The 22,572-nt window shown below is 42.8% G+C and overlaps 1 protein-coding gene across 1 annotated transcript; it reads right to left on the reverse strand.

Annotated features, from left to right (window-relative positions):
- Positions 1-1,489: 1,489 nt before the first annotated feature.
- TNFSF11 (TNF superfamily member 11) lies at positions 1,490-19,889 on the reverse strand. Its single transcript, XM_088139581.1, has 5 exons — positions 19,653-19,889; positions 12,538-12,705; positions 4,512-4,560; positions 4,333-4,431; positions 1,490-2,662 (listed from the first exon to the last, which is right to left on the reverse strand). The coding sequence occupies exons 1-5, from the start codon at positions 19,887-19,889 to the stop codon at positions 2,241-2,243; spliced, it is 975 nt and encodes a 324-aa protein (XP_087995707.1). The 3' UTR covers positions 1,490-2,240.
- Between the last annotated feature and the right edge of the window lie 2,683 nt (positions 19,890-22,572).

The raw sequence follows: 22,572 nt of genomic DNA on the forward strand, positions 1-22,572 counted from the left end.
TTTGCTTGCAGACATTTCATGACCCAACTAGGTAACATCATCAGTGCTAGTGAGTGTGGAGTTTGCTCCCTGTTTATATACAGTAGCTTGCCCTGCCAGTGTTGGGGGTGTGTGGTTTTCTCCTTGGTAGTTCCTTAATTAGGGTATTGTTTTATGCTTGATTGTTTCTCTGGTGTTAATCCCTGCTTATCTGGATGTTGGCTGCTGGAGAGAATGGGTTCTGGTCTTTTGTTTCCTTCTTAGCTTTTTTTATTGTCTCTTTTGAGTGGTGTGTAAATGGTGTATCAACAGTATTTTTTGCTGGAGACTTCAAAGTGGACCAATTGTACAGTTCAATGACCAGTTCATATTTAGTACAGATAAGCTGAGACCTGCCTACCTTTCCATGTGAAGAAGCAAACATGAAAATTTCAACTCCTCATGTAGAAGGGCTGAAAGTGTTCTTGTGGGACGGCTTGTCCTCCTCATAGTTAAGCTGGCTTGCCTTAGTCAAGGATAGCTTAAGTTTCCCTTTGCTGGGTTCAAATGCTACAACAATCCAATCATTTTCAATCCAGCAATGGGCCTCCTTTTTAATTCTCTTACCTCCCACACAAAGGCCAGGGACAACGAGCATCAATCTGGGGCTGATGCTTGTTATTCCTGATTCAGTCTCAGTCTGAGGAATCCCTCATACATTTTGCAGTAAACTCCACGACATCCAAAGGTACATTAAAAGGGGAGATGATCACCACTCAAAGGATGCAAACTGATCAGAAGCCTTAAAAAGAGGGGGGAGCAATCCAAATCATTCCCGCCACTTGCCCAACTCTGCTGTAACATCTGCACATCAAATTTATGAATCTGATTTGATGGTAATGAAGAACTTTCCTTCACGGCCACTAATTTTATGACAGGACCTCCATCTTCTCACAATGAAGACACTGTATGAATGACTGTGCCACTGTCATTCCCCACATTATAAAGTTTTATTTAAATTGCTATTATACTGCTGCACTGTTGAACAATAAGGATGCTAAACCCAGTTCTTGGAAAACAACAAATATATTTCCAAACACTCCTTAAGGGCTGAATCTAGACTAAGTTCATTTAATTGAGTTCATATTGACATCAATGGAATGGACATTCCTCCAAAGAAAAATCTCAAATCTAAGCAACATCATTTGTGAATCAATTCTCAGAATTGCCATCTTTTCATGCAGCAAACAAGCCCACACTTGCCTTTCGCTGCTGACATCATATTCAAAAAAGAAAAGCACCTTTATACTGTAGTCAGTAGAATTGTGTACCATATCACAAACTGTATGGGACAAATTCAGTGCCAAAAATCTACAATAAAAGAATCTTAGGATTCTACATAGGCCCCAGTGGGAGTGAGGGATAATAGAAATAGATGAAGGCAAAAATATAAGACGCTTAAGATGCAATTCTGCCTGCAGAAAAATTGGAAAAAATAAGACATTTTGTCATTCAGAAAGTGACAGTTCCATATTAAAAATTCTAAAATCCCCCCTAAACTTATTTATGTTTTCTTTATTCCCCCTCAGTTTTAGTTAAAAATGTATGGCTAAGTTGTATCAGTGCATAGGTTGCTTTATTGAATAACATATAAAACAAAATTTAAAAGGCATACCTTGTGAGTCTTCCCTCAAAATTGGGTCAAAATTACTATTTTTTTTTAAAAAAATGCAAAAATACACAAGGGTTAGATCCAAACTAACAGTGCAATCCCAAGCAATTTTGTTCAGAAATGTTCACTTAATCCAGTCAGATCTGTCATGTGGGAAGCACAGTTAACATTTTTAGCTTTTAAGGAAGTTTTAAGGAAGTTAGTTTCTGTTAAAATCAGTGGGACCTTATTTTTTACAGAATTCAACAGCAGCTACATAGTACTAATGTCTTCTGGATCCAACTCTTGATTTCCTGGATGATACAAAAGTGGTCTAGCTTTTCAAAGTGTTTTTATAACCAATAGTTTAAATGCCATTCTGAATGAATTGCCAATTCATAGCCCTGTAGCGTCTCAGTCCACAGGCCAGATCACCACAAAAATGTTTGAATTAAATATTGCAGCTGAACGATCCTAACATTACGAGCAGATTTTGAAACTGAGGAGTGGGTAAAGCTGCCCAGGAAATCTCATTCATATACAACTGGCCCCACAAGCTGTTAATTATATCCTCCATTAATCTAACCCAGTTGAATAAATACCACATTTTCCCTTTTAAAAAATCGTACACTCAATCGCTATCTCTTATTTTAAAAGCCCCAAAGTAAGTTCCTTCTGGGGAATGATCCAGCAAGGAAGGGTAGGAGACCTGGATGCTTACAATTTCGCCAGACTTCAATTTAAAAAACCCTCCGACATTTACCGAGAAAAAATGAAATTCAGAATCGCCTGACCAATTCTTGGTACTTCCACCTTTCATCAGAATGACGGAGTTTCGCCTTTTAACATCTGTTTTGATCACATACACCATCAGCTGCAGCGTTTGGCCAGTTAGGTTTCCCAACGTCTCATGGTGCCTGAAGCACACGTTGGCATATAGGTAGTAAAAGCCATCATGATTGGCTATTAGTTTGCCATCACTGAAGGTCATATTCAGAACGTTGGCCCAGCCTTTGTCATGATGCCAACACGTAAGGTTCACTTTTCCGGTGCCTAAGAAGAAAAGAGAAGAAATAAAGAAAATATTTGCTTCCTCTTTAGGGATGAATAGCAAACAGAAGCATGGGAATATCTTGGCAGCCCTAAGTTGGAGCAAGTTTTGGAAATGATATCGGCCATCTTTTGATCGTTCTCTTTACCAAAAACATAAGCAAGGGATGGAAGAAAGTTGAGTGCCAGCTCTTAGCTCAGCCAAAACTTAGTTTGGCTGTGGATCACTTTATACCATTTCCAATAACCTGCATGGCCCCAGATCAGACATCAGCTGGGCATTTGGGAACAGAGTTCCCCAACTCTGTACCTGCAGTCATCTTTGGAAATCGTCAGGGAAAATATCATTAAATTGGAGAGGGCAAGAGAGGGCATGCAGGCAAGCAAAAACGGCCTCAACCCTTGATCATCCCCCTTGGCAGCTATCAGGTTCCCTCCCCATTATCACCAACTTTCTACACTTAAAAAACAGGTTTAATTAAAAATAAAATAAAATCAAAAGCTGGTATGTTGCAAAGCCAAGGGCCAACTTCCAGCTCCATTTTTTCCAAGAATGACTCTGAGCCCCAAAGGAAGGATGGCTGTGACCCAGAGCTTAATATAAAAGTGTGTCTACCTGTCCGGAAAAAGGACGAAGATAGGAAAAAGACTAAAAACTATGACAGGGAGCTTTCTAGTAAATTGAGGTTTCATAATTGGTTGTATCCCCAAAGCAGCCACTAACTGAAGGGGACTGCCCCATAGCAGTCAAAACCTGTTCTCGAGACCCTAAAGCTCAATTTCAGCCATCGTGCCACCTTCCCCCAAGAGAATGCACCTTTCCCCACTCTGTCTTCCAGATGCTGGGAAGCCAAGCTGGAACTCTGCTGCTCCCTTTCACAAGGTCAGAAAAGCCAGTCTGGGATCAGGATGCACAGCTCTTGCTGAGTTTTTGGGTGGGTTGGTGGGGGGGAGGTATTCAAGGACAAGGCTGAACTAAGCTGTCAAACTAGAAGCTTCCCAAATATAAAAGTTGCAATTGCTGACTTATTTATACCTTGGCTCAGATTCAGCACAGTAGTTCCTATCACTAGCTTACTTTACACCTCCAGTTGTATAGGCAAAGTACAACTTAGGGTTGATTCCCTCCTTTTCTCTTCCATCTGCTCAGTTCACCAGTCCAGAAACAAAGGCCTCCTAGAGGCCTTCAGTGGCAGAAGATAATTGTGATCCTTCAATTTAGAGAGCAAGCTCTAATGGTATGTGGAAATGACGTATTGGACTACCTTAGTTTAATGATACTTAAGATTTGTTGTTTATCCATCTGTATTTCAGTATCTGTGCCTGATTTTCTCTATAGCGCTTATTCCTAATATTGTTTTAAAATATGTAATAAGTATAATTTTTTAAAAATGTAATAATTATAATTTTAAAAAATATATATAATTGCCCAATTTGGACATCATAGTCAATGAAAGTAAAACAGCAAAATGTCTCGCTTCTAACTCTAAGCTGTATGGCAGTGTTGTCCAAACTTGGCCACTTTAAGATGAGTGGACTTCAACTCCCAGAATTCCCCAGCCAGCCATGCTGGCTGGGGAATTCTGGGAGTTGAAGTCCACTCATCTTAAAGTGGCCAAGTTTGGACAACACTGCTGTATGGTAAAGCGGTAAATGTTTAAAAATGAACTTACCAGCTGGAATATTGTGGCCATCAATTATAAGATGTGCAAATGGAGCTTTCTCAGGTTTGGTTTTCTTGGGTGAATCTGACGATGATGCTCCCATTGTTGCTATCGGAAAAACATCATGTTAAAATCAGCACTGAAATCTTCCCTGAGCTAAAGATTCCTAGCCAGAAAGTAGCACTTACATTTCTCCAATCTTGACTGGTCCTTTCCAACACTCAGTCGCTGGACCTCCTAAAAGGGGGAAAAAAATGCTCTTAGTACTAAGGAGTGTGATTGTAGGTAAACCTGATGCATGATCTACTCCAGGATAGATAAGATCTGCTTTCTAGATGGTTTGGGCTACAATTCCCATAATGCCTTAGGTGGAATTGCTGGGCATTGAAATCCTTAACATCTGGAAAGACAACGTTGCTTATGCCTCTTCAGTGGCTCTATTTAATGGCAAATGTTACCAAGTTCATGCCAAGCTGCAAATCACATTCAGTCACTGGTAAGTCTGGATTTTTAAATCCCAAGGTTTTATGCTCCCACAGTACTTCACATGTGCTTTGTAGTTACGAGCAGCTATGAGGACAAAAGTGCTTATGAGGAGCCTTACGTCAGAATCATCTGCCCCACTTCCCTCAACTTGTAGTGCAACCAGAAACCCACATGACTTTGCCTACACTGAGTTTAGAAGTTGTATTTCACAGGGCACAGAACTACGCAGCATCAAATTTTGCATCACGGTTTAGCAGAGATCTACACATTATGTCCAACAATCCCACTGAAATTTCATCCATGTGCCCAGTGACTTCCTCTTCTAGTTTCAAAACATTATAAGCCCACAGCTGTGGTGACATCATCATACTGAACAGGATCTGCATTTAGCCTTAGGTCCAAACACGCATCACCATCATCATGTTCTCCATGACTTCTGAAGCAGGGAAGATTCTCATTCTCATGGAAGATCCCTCAGGATCTAGAATGTAATTAATGAGGGACAGCAATTTCTGGAAGAGTACTTCTAAGAAAAAGAGGTCTATAACCCAAAGCATGAAAGAAGGAGTGACAATTTTGGGAGTGAGATTAAAGACACAATCTTTCTATGCCCTTCACCTTGTAATCTTCCAAATATATGTGGGTGTGCAGTTTTCAGTCCCTCATTGTCTAAGCACAACCCAGAGAGAATGCTGGGAAACACTGATGAGATTAATGCTAAGAAAAAGATCAAAATCATTATCTTGCAGGAAATCGACTGGTTTCTAGCTCTGCCAGTCAGGAAGGAAACTGAAAAGAAAGCATAAAGCTTTGAGAACATTCACTATCAAGCCACGGAAAATGGTCCAGTGAATTGAAAGCAACTACTAAAATAAATGTTGGCATTATAGCTAACGATGAAAAAATGACCACAAAATAAGCTTTATCAAGGTGCCTGCAAAATTCCAATCATAAAAAACTTCCAGTATTGAGATTCATTAATTCACAACACCTCACTGCAATTTTACTTTTGGGCTTAAGGTTTTTTTCTCTTTCCTTTTTAAGAGTAGGTCCAGAGGCAAAAAAGGATGGTTCTCCTCCATCTTACATAATGATGTAAAAGAGGTTATTCCTTTCAGCAGATATTTCTTAGTACTGCATAACAAGTTGCAGCTGTCAACACTCCTTTTTCTAAGCAATCAAGAATATTGGATTTCTAATCCCCTTCTTGGGATCTTGTCACCCTAGAGACAAACATGCAAAGGAAGGCATGTATGGCTTAAAACGCTGAGATGAGCTTCTTGTGAACCAGCTAAAAAGGTGGTTTGCACAAACTTCCACATACGCTTTTTGAAAGGGTATCTGAGGAGGCCCCTTGGGGAAACCTTTCAGAGCTACCCAGAGAGCATATTGATGCAACACAGTGCAGAATGAACCGCAATATCTCCTCATGTCCAGCAGCAATATGTGCATACAGTTGTATAGGTTGATAGCCCATGTTTCACAGTCCACAATGGGTGGACTGCAGGAAAATATTTCTGTCAGGATATGGCTACAATGTGCAATGACACCAACAAGAGCACCATGCAGCTCAATCTGTGACAGCTCTTCCATGTTCTATCAATATCTGGAAGAAACATTTGAGCTGCCCTGAAGACTCTTTGCAGTGTAGATGTTAGCCCTAATCCTAAACTACAAGGAGGTCATAGCTGAGGTGTCTTTACTGACTTCATGTCCTCTGACTATCCCAAAGGCCCTCAGGTTCTCATTGCTCTGTTGTTGTGGTTTTCAAATAAGGACATTTTCAGCTATCCCATTCTTTATCTACTGTCCTCCAAGGGGAGACTGAGGCAACTGGGTAGCTGTGAAGGAATGGTTGGATGAAGGCCGCGCTCGAGGAGATAAGCATTCCCTTAGCCCTCAATAGGAGCATGGGAAGTTTAAGAAGATGAGACTGGCACCACCCTAAGGAATTCACGGTGTTTTGGCTTGCTGGCTTGGGAAGTTTAGATTGAGTCTGGAGAGATTCTGTCTTGAAGTGGAAGCTAATAAATGCAACAGAACTGTATCTGCGCTGCCTCGGGGAGTTCTTTGGGCTGAACCTGAAGTAGCCTTGCCGAAATGACTGAGTGATTTTCAAGTATCCAAGCAGGTGTCATGCAGGGAAAGGTCAAAATGTGTTCTCTAGCACCTCACAGTGCAAGACAGTAAGCATGGGCTAAATTATAGGAGAATCCATATCTCACGTCCTATCAAAGTATCCACCTTATCTGCAATGGCAATTAGAACTCGTAACGCCAGTTACTAGAAATCTTAATTTTCCTTACAACAAGGAGATCACCTCTTTCCTTTCAAATCACCAAGTTTTAGATGTATCAAGGGTATTGGTGAAATGTCTATCTGTAGCTTAGTTTACAATTGACTGGCGCCTTCTTCACAGTTTTGATTGGTTTGGGCTTTCATGTAATCTTTATGTATGCACTGTTAACTGTTGTATATGTTTTAATGTTTGTTAGTTTGGTCTTGGATTGTAAATATATAAATAAATAAAAGCTGCATGTAAGGAATAACTTCCCAATATTATTACTGGGAACCTGATAGTGGAAAAATTACCAAGGGTTCCCCTTCACTGGATGGGTTCATCAAGGAGAGGCCAGACAAGGATGCTTTAATTTGGATTGCTGCACTGAGCAGGGCTGGATTTGATGGCCTTAACAGCTCCTTTCCCTAATTCTATCATTCCAAGATCTATTTGATGATATTTTTGCTTCATCTCCAGAAAGGGAGAGAGAGAAAAAGATAACTGGAGGTCACAAATGGGCCTTGGTGTCACACACTGACTTCATACCCTCAGTTAAGCCACAGATAAAGCCTACAAGACCAGAGATTCGCGGTCAGATTCTATAAGTACCACTAAAATCCCAACGTCAAGCATCCTTCTACAGCATGCGTAAATGTTTCTTTATGAAAAGCCATGCTGGAGGTACAACGGGTGAAATGTTTTGTTGCCAAACACAAGGACAAGTCTAAACCTGACCGAGCTCCCCTGAGCTGACAGCTCCTGGGATCGCTGCCAAGGCGAGGGTGAGTGGAAAGTGCTCCATCAACTGACCAACGTATCCGACACTCTCTTCTGCCAAAGTGATGGCAGACTACTCTGAGATGAATGTGGTTTGCAAAAGGCCTTCTAAGGTCTTGCACAAAAAGTCATCAAACCAGCAAAGGAAGAAAAACATAATTTGTTGACATTGTTTGAATAAATTTGAAGAGCTGGGGATTTTACGCACATTTGCCAAGAACTAAGAAGGAAAACTGTCACCGTAGCCTTCAGGTTTCAGTGGAAATAAGGCCCACTGACGTGAGCAGAGAACTAAACAGCCTGCCTGTGTGGTTGTTGGTCTATGCGTCACTGTAATTGGTACAAGCCAGGTGGCTCCACAAATCCATTTAAGAACTGGAAGAGACCCCCCTCCCAACTCGCTTTGAATTTGCTCTCCTTCAGAGGACTGCATAGAGGCCAGAACATCTTCCATTAGCTGTCTTCCAGTTCTACTGCTCCACTGAATTGCTTTTCTTTTCTTCGCCTCATGCTCGCTGAGAATTCTTCTCCCAATCTGTTTCCCTTGTAGCTGAAATTGACTAACCATAATTCCCATCCTATGGCTTCTAAGTTCGATTAAGGCAGTGTTGTCCAAATTTGGCCACTTTAAGATGAGTGGACTCCCAGAATTCTGGGAGTTGAAGTCCATTCATCTTAAAGTGGCCAAGTTTGGACAACACTGGATTAAGGGAACTGTCTATCTATCAACGACAGGTATCAACGTTGCTGCAAATAAGACCAACTCCCTATCTGCATTCAGTGGCTTTTAAACAGGGCACCCCCAAAAGGTTTGGGTTGCAAAGGCCACAGCGTAGCACAGCACAGACACAGTTTCCAGTTATGCAGGAATATCTGTGCTTGGAAAACAGCCACACCCTGCCAGTAGACCAGGCACTCACAAAACCAAGAGTATTTTTTTAAGACAGAAAGGCTGACATGGCCTATCACCAAGGTAACTGTGGCTAAATGTGCTTCTCTCCTCTCACTTATAAAGCCCCCACCCCACCCCCAGCATAGTTTATTAGATCCATTTGGGGGAAAGAGACTATGTTTCAATCACAGAAATCCAATTTTACCCTGTGTGGATCCACAAATAAATAAAATTCTACACGGCAGAAAGCTCTACTAAACATTCTTTCTTCAGCAAAATCCTGGCAGGATTTAAAAAAACAACTCTGAACTAGGGCAATTAAAACCTCTTGCCAGATTTTTTATTACCAGAACTGTGAGGATGTGAGAATCCCTCCACGGCAATAAAAAAGGAAATGAACCAAGAGATTTCCACACAAGGGTCTAGTACCCTGCCAAGCTTTAGGCACCCTTAGATCAGATCATAATTAGATTTAAATAGAGCTAAACAGGCAGTGATGCGTAAGAGAGCAAACCCTCTAAAGACTCCGGAATAGTTAGCTGAGTTAATGTCATAATGCCTGCCCAATATTTGGTGAGGTTTCATGTGAATTCAGCCTACTGTGGCCAATTTTTCAGGATCTGCTGTGATCAAGGACAGCCAATGTTGAAAAAGGCTAAATGGGCTTGTACTAGTCATGGTTGGCTCCCCAATAAATAATGATTCAGAAGACTATTATTTAAAGAACCAGCCATAAAATCCTCTCTTATGAATGAACAGACCTAACCCTTCAGAGGCAGTTAAAAGGAAATTAAAGAAGTCTCTGCCTTATCTACTTTGGGAATATATTGCCTTTGGAAGGAAAAATATATTGCCACAGGAAGGTTGCCACACTTCCTGTGACCCCATCTCTTTCTTCTCAAGAAACCTCATTAGAGACCCTGTGAGAATCGTGCTCGAAACAGGATGCTTTTGGTTAGAGGCAGATGCCAAGTTCTCTTCTGCCAATCTGGTAGCAAATTTTTCTAAAATGAATGTGGTTTGTGACTCTAAAGTATCAGACTTTCGGTTTGAGGCAGGTACCTAAGAGCTGAGAGGACTTCTTCTGAACACACGCAGAGAACATCTTCTTTTAAGCGATCCTGCCTTGAAATCTTCCCAACTGTATGATGCTTTTGTTGCAATGGTGCTTTCAAGGAAAATATGAAATGCCATGAAGATGCCACGAAGTTCCTTATCCAATGGATGGAGATTGAAGCAGTCTGCATATTGGCTGGCAAAACATAGTTTAGTAGTAGAACCACTATACAGCAGACACTACATGGGCTTCCAATAGATTTCCAAGTTCAATTCCAGGTACTGATTTTAACTTACAAAGGATATCTACAAGAATCTTTTGGTCAACCTGTTCATTTTGCTTGCAAGAGGATGCTCTGAGTATACTCACTAAAAGATAATGGGGGCAGAGGCACAAAAGCAGTGCTTCTCCATTGTTTCCTCAACAGAGTAAGCTTCCCCACCCAATACTCACCTAGCCTCTACTTTGGTTGTCACCACAAAAAACTGTTTAAAAGATTTGGAGATTAAGATCTGTGCTTTGTCTGCCATCTGTATGGCAGTGTGTGTGTTATCTTAATTTTGTATCTTTTTAATGAGTGTTCCAATGTGATTATATGCAAAGATCTAGCTCCCTTCAGAAGTCCATGATCTTGGGAAAGGTGGAAGGAAAGAGAAGAAGAGGACGACCAGCAGCAAATCGGATGGACTCAGTTATAGTAGTGATGGGTGCAGAGTTTGGGGACCTAAAGCACCAAGATCATGCTGGAGAAAGTCTATCTATGTGGTCACTAAGGCTTGAGAACAATTCAGTGGCACATAATCCATCAATCAATGATGTGGTTTTATGGTTTTCCTGCTTTATGGCTCAAGTTTGTGAACTGCCTGGAGATGGACAGTTATGGTGGTATACAAGGAATGGAAAATAAATCTAAAAAATAAGCCTGACAGACAAGCTTATATCCCTAAACAGCCTATTGTCTTATAAATACAGAAGAACAGCTAATGAATGGGTAGATAGTTCCAAAATTGTTCATAAAGAATATTAGAACTGAAGTTCAATGGACACACGAGAGAGTCAAGTGTTCTATTTCTTTCTGAATATTCAATATTCATAGTTTTCCAATATTCTGGAAAACAACTTGTAGAAAACACTGATTAGGGGACAGGGAGCTGAAATCAAACAGAAGCATGATCAATATATTCCTAGATTTTTTTTCATCTCCATAGTGATAATGATTCTGTATTAAGCCCAATGAAAGTATATATGAGCAACAGTTTGGAGCATTAGGTTTGGGATGAGAAAATGTGGGTTTAAATCCTTGTAGAGATATGAAGTTCTCTTGAGCATCATTTGGACAGAACCCTAAATCAGAATGGAGATGGGAGATCTGCAACCAACATGGTATGCATGATCCATGCCAGTGACCTCCTGTCCCCTCTTTACACCCCAACCAAATTTGAAAAAAAGTTTGGGAAAGAAGCCCTTGAAGGTCTTCATTGAATTTCAAGCCAAATTTCAACACAACTGGAACAGGTTGTAGCTGGGAAAGGAAGGGTAAGCGTTCTTCACCCAATGCATATTGAAACCCAAACCAGGGAGGGTTGTAATCCAGAGCAGGTCCCTAGGGCAATTTTCCATTTTAAATCAAAGCACCAACATTAAGCCCATTATATTCAAGATTCCTTAATCCATATCAGGGTGCTTCGATTCAGAATCACAAAATAACATTCCAACTTTCAAGTTCTTTAGAACTGATCATCAAGCAAGATGATAAATGGAATTTGAGTGACACATTGATTGATATATTGACTAATTGAGCTTTCATTATGGCTTTTTATGCCAACAGCATCCTTGGGAAGATGGTGCTAGGAATGTCGGGGGGGGGGGGTTTGTTAAAAAACCAAGATGGTATCTGCAACCTTGTGACCAAAGCATGTATTTTATTTGTATTAATGCATGTAAAAAAGGGAAGGGCTTCAATCACACAGTCATGACCACCAAGTTCACTTTTTTTTTTTTACCTCGCCTGACTGGTGGTGCAATTATCTCACCTGAACATCTGATACAAATCCATTTGCACATCTGCCCCTTCCACATTCCAACACATGAAATACATACCATTTTTAAATTTCTTTCTTCCTCCCCTTTTTCCCCCACTTTATTTACCACAGTGCTTCAAAGAAGGGGTGAGAGTTGAAAAATAATTAGCAAACCATAAACCACGGATCCAAAACACATCACTCCAAAGCGTTCATCATAAAATTAGCACTGCAGTACTTTAAAACCAACTAATATAGAACAATGTTCCAAGTTCCTACTACTTGATATGCACAGAGATCTACATCTATTTACTTAAGTTATGTGAAGTCATATTTACTTAAGTCACATGAAAAATGTAAGCCTACTTTAGATCTTAAATCTATATTAGCTGTTCATAATTTTAGTGCAAAATGTACTTTCTCCTTGCTGTTAATACTAACTCATAACTTGTGTAGGATGCTTTTGTCAGTCCTTTACAACAACCAACACTCTATGGCTTCATCCTTATTTTGAGGAGAGAATAGAGTATATTCTCCATTGATTCGCTCAGTTCACGAGACTCCACTCAAAAGAAGGAAATCCTTTATACTTTATTTCCAATGTGAGGCTTTTGTGTGATGGTAACTGCATAAAGGGTCTGGGGTAACGCTGAAACTTTCACAAAATTCCAAGCTTGATGCACCCCTGGAGTAGACTGACCTTTTGCATTACTCTCTGAAAAGCCTGCTTCATCCTTCGACATGATTCAGACAATAGCCTTGTCTCTTGGTTGGCCAAGGTGGTTTCTTGCAGATCTACATTCCCCTGAAGTCTCAAGAAGGACCTTAAACAGTGGGTATCCTCTTCAGAAATTCTGTGAGGGTCCATCTGGAATAAATTATTCAAAAACAGCTAACTCCTTTCAAGTCATACATGTTTAACCCCAAAGCCACAGAGAAACACTAGCCCAGGAAAAACAAAACCCCAAATCTCCCTTTAGGAAAGATCAGAGCTTTTAATGGTGAATAGGTCTAGCAGCAGCTATTAACAGTGTTGTCTTCAAATTGTCTCTTTCTCACATCTAAAGAAAGAGGAACCCTGGAAGTGATTTAGACCAGAACCACATTTCTAACATATCAATTGTTCCAGATAACTAGGATTGGAAAGAGCATTGCACCATCCTATGTGAAATCAACTAATGTGCTTCTTTTGCACTTACTATGCAGATCAGACTCAACCACACTAGTATTATTTACATTTGAGGAAAACACCATGTGAAGGAACAAGGGCAGGGAGGAATTGTAAGTTTGATTTTGCTGGTAAATCTCTCATAAGACATAGACACAGAAGTAGGTGTGGTGCAAAGCTTTAGGTAAATGGCTTTATTGATGGACTGATTGCATCTACACTTTGCATGAAGCTCTCAGAGATGGAGGGAGGGAGGAAGGAATGAGGGGGAAGAGGAAGGGAGATTGTCCCCACCTTCAGGCTTGCATTCCAAAATGACAGGAGAATGAGACAGTGGATGAGAAAGAAAAAGGAATCAATGGTGGAGAGGCCAAAAGATAGGAGGACTATAGATTAGAGATTGTGGTTTGCAGTGGCCAAATAAAGCCATACATTACAAACGGTTGTTAGAAAAATAAAGGTTAAGGAAATGGAAAACCAACTAGTGACTGGGCAGGGAGGATTTCAATAGGGACTAAAAACCATGAGATCCATAACAGTTTCTACCACAATAAACTGGTACTTCTAAGGCCATATAAATATGATTAACACATAAATAAATAAAGACATCCCCAGACCCTTTCTCGGTTTTACTTCAACATGCTTACCCCTCTGTAAATTGTATTCCCATCCCCTTGGAAAGAAAGAAAGAAAGAAAGAAAGAAAGAAAGAAAGAAAGAAAGAAAGAAAGAAAGAAAGAAAGAAAGAAAGAAAGAAAGAAAGAAAGAAAGAAAGAAAGACAGACAGACAGACACTATTGGAGTTGATGCCAGTGGAGGGAAAGAAGAAATAAAAAAAGTAAAGAAATTTTGAGCAAGGCTCAGCCAGGGCAAAGTGTGTCATGCAGTAATCTTCTTGGGAAATCCTTTCAACTCATCAGCAATGTATCTCCAGTTCTGTGGCTGAGCAGAATTCCAATCCACACCATCAGCCAGAAGCAAAGCCCAGTTCCAAACTGACAGGAGAAAAATTGGAGAAGGAAAAAGGAGGCCTACAGATGAGTAGACCTTCCACTCCCTGCTTATCAGGAGAGATTTTTCTCCAGCCAGACAAGTTTTCTTTCTCCAGAAGGTAAGTGATGCACTTGATCACAACCACAGCTTTCGATTGAAGAAGTTTATTACCGGGCTCCCTCCTGCAGAGGTAAAGTTATCGGATGGGTAGGTTATCTGATGCCTATTTAAGAAGTATTACGGGTTGCCACCCTAACAAAGAAGACCAGGAAACGATCTGGGATATATAGGTATGCTTCCGAGCGCATAAATTCTCTGAAATGCAGACAAACCAAAGGAAACTGGAAAGACACTGGGAAGCTTATCCAACATTTCGAAAGAGAAGAACTGAATGTGGCTGATTTTTAAGTCCAGTAAGAAATATCTGGCTTGTTCACATGCAGAACACACAACTTTCCAAGAAGTGAGCCGGCTGTGGTAAAACCAAAGCCCACAAGTATACTTGCTTTTGTCTAGACAGTTTATCAGTGAGTGAACTTGAATCCAGCAAAAAGTTGAATTAAAAACTGAAGAGCTTGTTTGCTGGATGTGCATCTTCCCAGGGGATTGTCCATTTAAATACTGCTCGTATGCAAAGAACCCAGGAGATAGCAGCACCTGGGTGAACCTGGCTGATCTCAGAAAGGCAACCAAGGTCAGGCTTGGTTTGTACTCGGGTGGAAGACAACCAGGAAATCAGAGGACTTTGAGCTAAACTGGGAAGTTGAAAAAATATCCTGGAAGAAGACAATAGCAAGCCACTTTTATGTTGCTCCCAAGAAAACATGTCCATATAGTCACTAGCAGTTAAATTCATCTTGAAGGAGAGTTACATTTTTAAAAAACATACAATTTACAATTGGCCAACTATAATCCTAAATTAGTGGCTAGTTTTGCTTCCATAAGTTGACACACTGGGCTATGCACAGTTCAAAAATAATTCAGAGGAAGTTCTTCAGAACCTCTGGGAGCTATTCATTAAGCAGCACAACTTTTTCAGGCTTCTGCAGGAGCCTGGGAAAAAAAGTCTATTTTAATGAATAGCAAAGAGGTGCTGTGCTCGGGAAAGATCCAAAGCACATTATTTAAATCTTTTTTCAAAGGATGCACAGCCCTATTAACTTATGCACTATGTTAAAATGTACTGATCTATGTTATTTTGTTATATATATTCCAGTTTTCTGTCCATTAGGACAGTCAAGGTGCGTAATAACAATAGAAAATAAAATAGTCGGGTAAAAAGGTCTTCCATCCTTTCTAAAAGCACAAGGAATGCTACTCCTCCCAAAGTTTGAGCTCAACCCCTTTCAACCTGCCTGATCAACAGACCTTGGAAAGATCCTAAGCTATTTAAGAGTTCAAAGGTTAAACCCAAAACCTTAGATTGTATCTGGAGATCAATTAGCATTCACTGCAGATCTTTTAACATGGGCATGATATGCTTGCTGCTACCTATTGCAACTAACATCCATAGAAGGTTCCAGATACTCTTCAAGGGCATCCCCATGTACAGTGTCAGGATGCAGTCAAGCTTTAGATAACTATTAGCAGCCCAACTGGCTAAGGAACTATTACAGCTGAGACATGAGGTACTATTTTTCTTGCTAGTGGAAATTCAAAGACACTGAGGGGTCAAGGCAGAGTTCCAGAATGAGGGACTATTCAGAACCCCAGAGCCTCACTTTCTACTTACCAACAGCTCCTCCATCTCGCCTGGTTTAATTTCAGCCACTTCTTGAACTGAGGCAATGGACAAGAAGTACATTTCCTTGCTAGATTGATTAACTGATTATGTGCCATCAAGTCAGTGTCAACTCTTAGTGACCACACATATAGATTTTCTCCATGATGATCTGTCCCTGACCTGGTCCTTCAGGGCTTCCAATAGTGCCATCACCACTGTATCTGAGTCCATCCACCTTGCTGCTTGTGGTCCTCTACTTCTCTTTCCTTCTACCTTTCCCAACATTAGAGCCTTGCTAGACTTGCCCCAACAGTTACCTTAGGAAGCAGGTGACTCAGAAACTGCCTTATAATGAGTGAGATTTGTCCATCTTGTCCAGCAGTAGGCAAAGTTTGAGAGGTGGGGGACAGAAGGTCAACCTCTGGATCCTCCAATGAGCCTCAGGGAATCAACCAGTGATGTCAGGATGTCACAGGAAGTGATACCCACATGACTGACATGTTGGACTAGGAATGGGGAGACCCAGTTCAGGTCCACCCTCAGCCACAGAAGCTCACTGGGTGACTTTGGGCCAATCATTCTTTCCCAGCCCACCCTACCTTACAGGTGTTGTTGTGGAGAAAAGTTGGGAGGAAGGAATGCCACACACACCACCTTTTGCTCTTGGAAGAAAGCCAACAAATAAATAAAAGTTAACCCTTCTTGTTGATTTGTTTGTTTCATGGTTTTGAGTGTAGAAGGAAAGTGGAAACCCTTGGGGAGACAAGCCTCTCCCATCTCTATCTTTAAAATTACCTCAACCACCCAAATAACCATTTGGGGGCATGGTGGGCCCATTCCCACCCTTAATCTTGAATACAAAGCCAGACCCATTGAGCCAAATGTTAGTGCTCAATGGGGCTGCCCAATTTCCATCCTTGGTTTGGGTTAATAAAAGAGAAGAAATGTACAGTGACCCAACTGGGATCACCACCCCCATGGAAAGAGCTGGAGATCAGCTTACTCAGATTGTTTTCCTGTCCACCTGTTCACCCCCATGTGAGTTTCTAGATCAACCCGGTTTTGTAGAGCCATGACATCCCTCTGCAGTTTAGCCCCAAACAAAGCCATGGCTGTTAAGTGTGCCCTCCCTTAACTCCCTTCCCATGGACTGGTTTGGCTATTCCTATGAACTGCTTAAACCTTTCCTGACCCCCTTAATGCCCTGCTCCCTGGCCCAAGATCTACTAAAATGATTCCCCAAAATCTTATTTTTTCCCTAGACAGGGAGGAATTGAAGCTAGGACCATGCAAACCATGTGCACCCTCCCATTCAGACCAACTCTCCTTTGTCTCAGGCTGGACTTGCTTAGATAGTGCCCTTCAAACATGCTTTATCTTGGCAACTATACCCCTCAATTAGTCTTCCCCTCTTTGATGATCACCAGAAGTTGACTTCAACTCCAATAATCAACCTTTGTCTCTGCTTCTTTGGCTTGACTTCGGAAAGTGAAAAGATGCGCTTGGATCCAGCTTTATTGCATCAACCAGATGCACGTTCCAACTAATTGTTCTGCATCTTTTTCAGTTCCTTGTTTTGATTATACGGGGCAACCAGGGCTGTACAAAATACTCTGTGTTTAGCCACGCCGCAAATATACAGAACGGAACTATGCTCGCTTTTTGCTGCTAGGAAAGTAAAGAAAGAAGATTGAAAGAAGAACAATCTACAATATAAGGCAATGCAAAATGAAATGAATTCTGTTCTTCCAGCGGGAAAACGCAAGAGCAATTTGAAGTATGCAGTGCTTATGCATACGAACAGCATTTAAAAAATGCATTTTTTCCCAGATTGATTTAACTCAGAAATAGTCACCTTGGTAGAATCCGCACAGGCTTCTGTGCTATTTATCATGCTGAGGGGGAAAGCCTGACCCTTTCATTTCATCTGGAACATTCACACAGGCATGTCTTTAACACATGAATGCCTGCATGACCAAGAAACTTTATTTTCTTTTTCAAAAATATCTGAACAAGAGAAACCTAATCTCAGCACTGCTTTCTGCTGGGGTGGGGGGAGGAAATAACAGCGAACATCAACTTTCAACTTCCTTTTAAGGTTTGGGGCTTTTGTTTAAAGCAGAGCCAAAACAGCAAGAAAGCCAATGCACAGGGTAATTTCCAAGAAAAAAGCAAAGTCTTTTTTCAACCCAAAATATAAACCACACTGGAGATTCCTCCCCCCAATTCTCCACCCCTAGCAATTCAAATCTAGTGTATACTGTATATTGCGCTGCCCACAATAAAACCATCTTCGTTCGCTAGAATGAGGCCTGCTTTTCCCAAAATGAAAGATTAAGACATTTCTCGCATCCCTTGACACACAGAAGCAACAATATTTATCTCTTTGCCAAATTTTTGGAGAGAAACACTTTGAACAGATGCCAGTCCTAACAAGTCAGTGATTTCCCCAAGTGAGTGTATCTCGATCTGAGGACGTCTCCCCCAAATCACATCTTCCATTCCTCAGTACACAAACTCCAACGCGCTGGACTCAAGCATAAATTTGTCAATTTCTCAGAGTGGGGATGGGGGAGCAGGCTGCCAAACTCTTTACACAGCCATGGAAATACAAAGCAACACGAATGGAGTTTCAGTCATTTGGGGAACAGCGTGGGGAGCGTGCGAATAATTGCCAGGTATCTCAACTACAATGGACAAGCTTGATCAAATTAGCGATTGACACAGTTGGCTCAGCAGCCCAGCCCAGAATGGGATCCTGCCTGGGGGGGGGGGAGAATGTCCCCCTCTTTAGAATCCCAGGGGGATGTGGTTTTGCTCCCCAAAAACCCACAGCACTGGCTTGCCATCCAGAACCTGAGTTTAGTACGCATCATTTCAGAACCAGCTATTTTTGCTTCCCAAAACCACCATAAAGTTACCCACGGTTCCATCAAACTCTCTCCACCTTGACATCCCTTAAAATCCATACCTTTCAATTGCATTGCTCAATCCAAACTATGCTGAACTTTCTAATCAAGTTATAAAACTGATCTATCTTAAAAAAGAGAGGAAAGAGAGGGGAAACACCCTTCACCTTCTTAAGTCCGTGTGGCTAAAATCCGTCCTCCTTTACCTTGTTTTCAAGTGGAGTAGAAAAAATTTACACCTTGGGACCGGATGCCTCCTGTCAACATCAGCATTCACCTGGCCAGGAAGATCACAAGAAAATCCACCATCTAATCACCCCATTGCCACATGCACACCTCGGTTACTTGGACAGAGTGCCCATTTCATTTCACAAATGCCTATAACGAGATTCCAACTTTTCTTTTCCTTTTCTTCCTAACCTGTGGGCGGGGGTGGGGGGGTGCGGGGGCACAGTTTACTAAACTTAGCTGTCTCTGGAGTGAGTTGAGTTCAAGTGGCATCCAAAAGAAAGCAGACATAGTGAGGGAACCGTGCCAGGGGGTGCCAATCCACCTTTTCCAGCCAGGGGTAACTCTCTCCCCAGCTGCCACTGGCTCCTCGCTGATCTCTAACGGGCACGCCCCGGTCTTGCAGACCAAGCACGGCCCAGCAGTCAGTCCAGGCGCTCTGCATCCCTGACCCTAATGAAGGTCGCCTTGGCTCGTGTGTTTGGAGCAAGTGCGGAATCCTGAAGGACTCGGGAAACAAAAGCCATCTCCCGCAGCCAGCGGGCCGCCAATCTGGCTCCAGCAGAGGCGAAGTGTGCAAGCAGAGGCGGGCTTCCGCGCCCGAGTGATGATCTCTGATTTAATCTGCCCCGATTTAAAAAGAACGGGGGGGGGGGACCTGCCAGAGGAGATCCACTTAGGGAAACGTAAAGGAATGGCGACCCTCGACCGAGCGCAGCACCAGGGAGCCCCCTGGGCAACCTGACCCCAGACTTTCGGGGTCAGCCGGGCCAGCCACCCGGCCCGGCCCCTCACCTGTGCTTTGAAGTAGAGGAACAAGGCCACGCTGCAGATCACCTGGCCGAGGCCCAGCAGGACCAGCGCGGCTAGGAGGGCTCTCGAGGCGGACGGGGAGTGGGGCGGAGTGGCCGTGCCGCCGGGCGCCTGCAGCAGCGGCGGCGCTGGCGGGGCGCACTCGTGCCCGGCGGCGCCGGCGCCCAGCTCCTCGGCGCCGCGCAAGTACTTGGAGTAGTCTCGGCTGGCGCGCCGCATCTCCGAGCGCTCCCGCGGACCTGCGCTCCCGAGGCTGAGCGGCCGAGGCGCTCTGGCCGGGCATATATCAACTCGGCCGGGCGCCGCGGCCAATGGGGTCCGTCCCCGGGCGACTCCGCCTTCTTCGAGCGCCAGGCGCCGCCCGCGGGCTGCGATCCCGAGCGCCAAGGCGAGGGAAGCGCGCCCCTGCGCCAGCTGCGCCAGCTGCGCCAGCTGCGCCGCCGCTTAGGAACCGGCCGGCGGAGAAAGGTGCCGCCGGGCGCGTTCGCCCAGCGCTCAAGCAGATCGGGGAGAGCCCTGGCAGCATCTGCGGGGAAGATGCCGGCTCGCTTGGTTGCAAGTTGGGGGGTCGCGAGAACCCAGCCGCTTTGGATAGGTTTTGGATGCCCAATGCGTGTCGTGTGAACGCCTGACTGGTGGCCCGTCTTTCAAAGGAGGTCTGCGTTTAATCAGGCTGAAAGTTATTTTTTTTAATAGAAAACAGAACCCTTCACGCTTTGTGACAATCTTGGAAAGACACAGGTAGCTTTTTCTCACTCTAACCTACCTCGTGAGGTGATTGTGCAGATGGAGGCTTTGCGCTCTGGAGAGGAAAGGCAAGAGAGAGCTTTAAATGTAATTCTACTCCTGCCAGGATACAACGGATGGTGCTCGGGGAGGAGCAAAATATTTCCCCTTTCTCTTCCCTTTCGTCTCTTGCTCCAGATACAAGACAATCGCGTCCTGACCGCTGTCCACCAAGTTTGCCTTTTGCCCAAATTTAAAGTGCAGCCAGGTTAACTTTGCAAAGGAAAAACTCCAGAGGCTCTAGTCACAAGGAAACTTCTTCAGATTAGTTGGGAGAGGAAAGAAAATGGGTCTGATTTTGGAGCCTCATCTGCCCCACTATCACTAGTGTACTAGTGCACCACTAGTGCACCACTAGTACACCACTATCACTAGTGTACTAGTGATCGAGAATCTTCAGAGCTGAAAAACTGGCTTCATCTTTTTTGTTACCGACCATATTTTTGTTACATATGTGGAATGTAAATGTTCCAACCAATGTAACTCTCAAGAAGTTTTTTCCACCTGATGTTACAGTCCAGAGCACTGAAAAAGTCTATCAAGTTCCATGAAGCATAGTGATAATCGACGTGCCTTTTTAAATAAGTTTATCACATAGATCTGGTGCTTAAGGGAGAAAGATGGTTGACTGGGCTGCATAATGTAGGAACACCGTCTTTGACTGAATCTAACATTCTGGATTCCCAGGATTGAAAGTCTATCCTTTCACAACTGGGTCAATGGAATGGGGTGAAAATAACATCACTTTCAAACAAAAGTGTTGTTGATTCCCCTCCGAATCATTCATGAGGACATCCAGTCAGTATCACAAGCTATTTCTAACTTTCCGTTGCTTTTTCACCACTTAATCCATTTCCTTTTGACATGCACAAAGCTTTAGGGGGAAAAGACAGAATAGGTGCGCACTGTAATTTGCTGCAGTGCCCTCTGTCTGAAAGCTCCTGAACTGACAGTATTATAATCCAAACCCAAGGGCTGGAGTTCATGATTCTGGGAGAATAAGAAGAGGGCTGAAAACTGCTGGAACTTCTAAAAAGTAGTAGTGTGGGTGATGGCAGCCGCAAACAGTTCTGGGCTGCTGAATCCCAGACTCCCACTTGAAGGCAGCAAATGGGATTTTCTGTGTCTTTTTGCTGCCACCTATTGATTGTCTAGAGCACTGTTGTCCAAACTTGGCCACTTTAAGATGAGTGGACTTCAACTCCCAGAATGGCTGTGCCCCATGCTGGTTGGGGAATTCTGGGAGTTGAAGTCCACTCATCTTAAAGTGGCCAAGTTTGGACAACACTGCTCTAGAGCTTTGCAGCCCAGGTATGATAGCCCTAAGCACCCAACTGATGGCATCTTCCTGACTTGGAAGATCTCAAAAAAGATGTGACACTCCATTATCTTAGCTTTCTCTTGTAATGCTGACTAGGAATTTGGGAAGTTCTAGTGTGACCTGTCTGTAGGATCCTAGATTGGGGAAAGATGCAAAATATGCTGGGATGATGCCTTTGTTATATCACAAGGATGAGCAGTACAACGCTCACAGCTCTGGCTAAATAACAGAGCTTTCATTTCATTTGTAGTGGAAGGTACACCATACTTTTGATTCGCTGAGGAATCATTTCTGTCTTGTCTCCCTCACAAGATGGAAGTTCTCTGTGTTAGGGAAGATGATGATTACGATAGAGGAGTTTATCTGGCATGTGCGGTTGGAACATAGAACACAAAAGCATGATCCAAGGAACACTTGAGACTGGACATGGCACACGCCAAATGGAATATCTTTGGAATAAATTAATTTAGATAAACCACAATGGGCCCTCAGTTAATTGCATGATCGAATGTGTAGGGGGTTGGTCCCGATGAAGAAATCAACTGCAATGAAACTGAAAAAGGATATTGCTAAATACATGGTTGGATATAACTCAATAAATGAAAGATAACTGTTAGAATGAATGGATATCTTGTGAACATCAGCATTTTATAACGATGCCGCTACTGCAGAAGCAACAAAGGAAGACATTGAGGAATTCTAACACAAATTGCAAGAGGTGTCAGATGCAACATCAAGGAAGGATACCTACTGGCTGTTTCTTCAGAAACCAGGTTGAGGTTTAAGACCGGGCTA

Source organism: Python bivittatus, unplaced genomic scaffold (genome assembly GCF_059951505.1).
Source record: "Python bivittatus isolate LINGU-HERP-01145 unplaced genomic scaffold, Pbiv_v1 ctg000210_np1212, whole genome shotgun sequence".
Classification (NCBI taxonomy): Eukaryota; Metazoa; Chordata; class Lepidosauria; order Squamata; family Pythonidae; genus Python; species Python bivittatus.

What these genes read in the sequence shown, in the direction of transcription:
- TNFSF11 (XM_088139581.1), bottom strand. Translation starts at nt 19,889, where the DNA reads ATGCGGCGCGCCAGCCGAGACTACTCCAAGTACTTGCGCGGCGCCGAG. An exon ending in CCAGTCAAGATTGGAGAAAT is followed by an intron (nt 4,432 to 4,511) that starts GTAAGTGCTACT and finishes TTTTTCCGATAG; the next exon opens with CAACAATGGGAGCATCATCG. An exon ending in TGGCCACAATATTCCAGCTG is followed by an intron (nt 2,663 to 4,332) that starts GTAAGTTCATTT and finishes TTTTCTTCTTAG; the next exon opens with GCACCGGAAAAGTGAACCTT.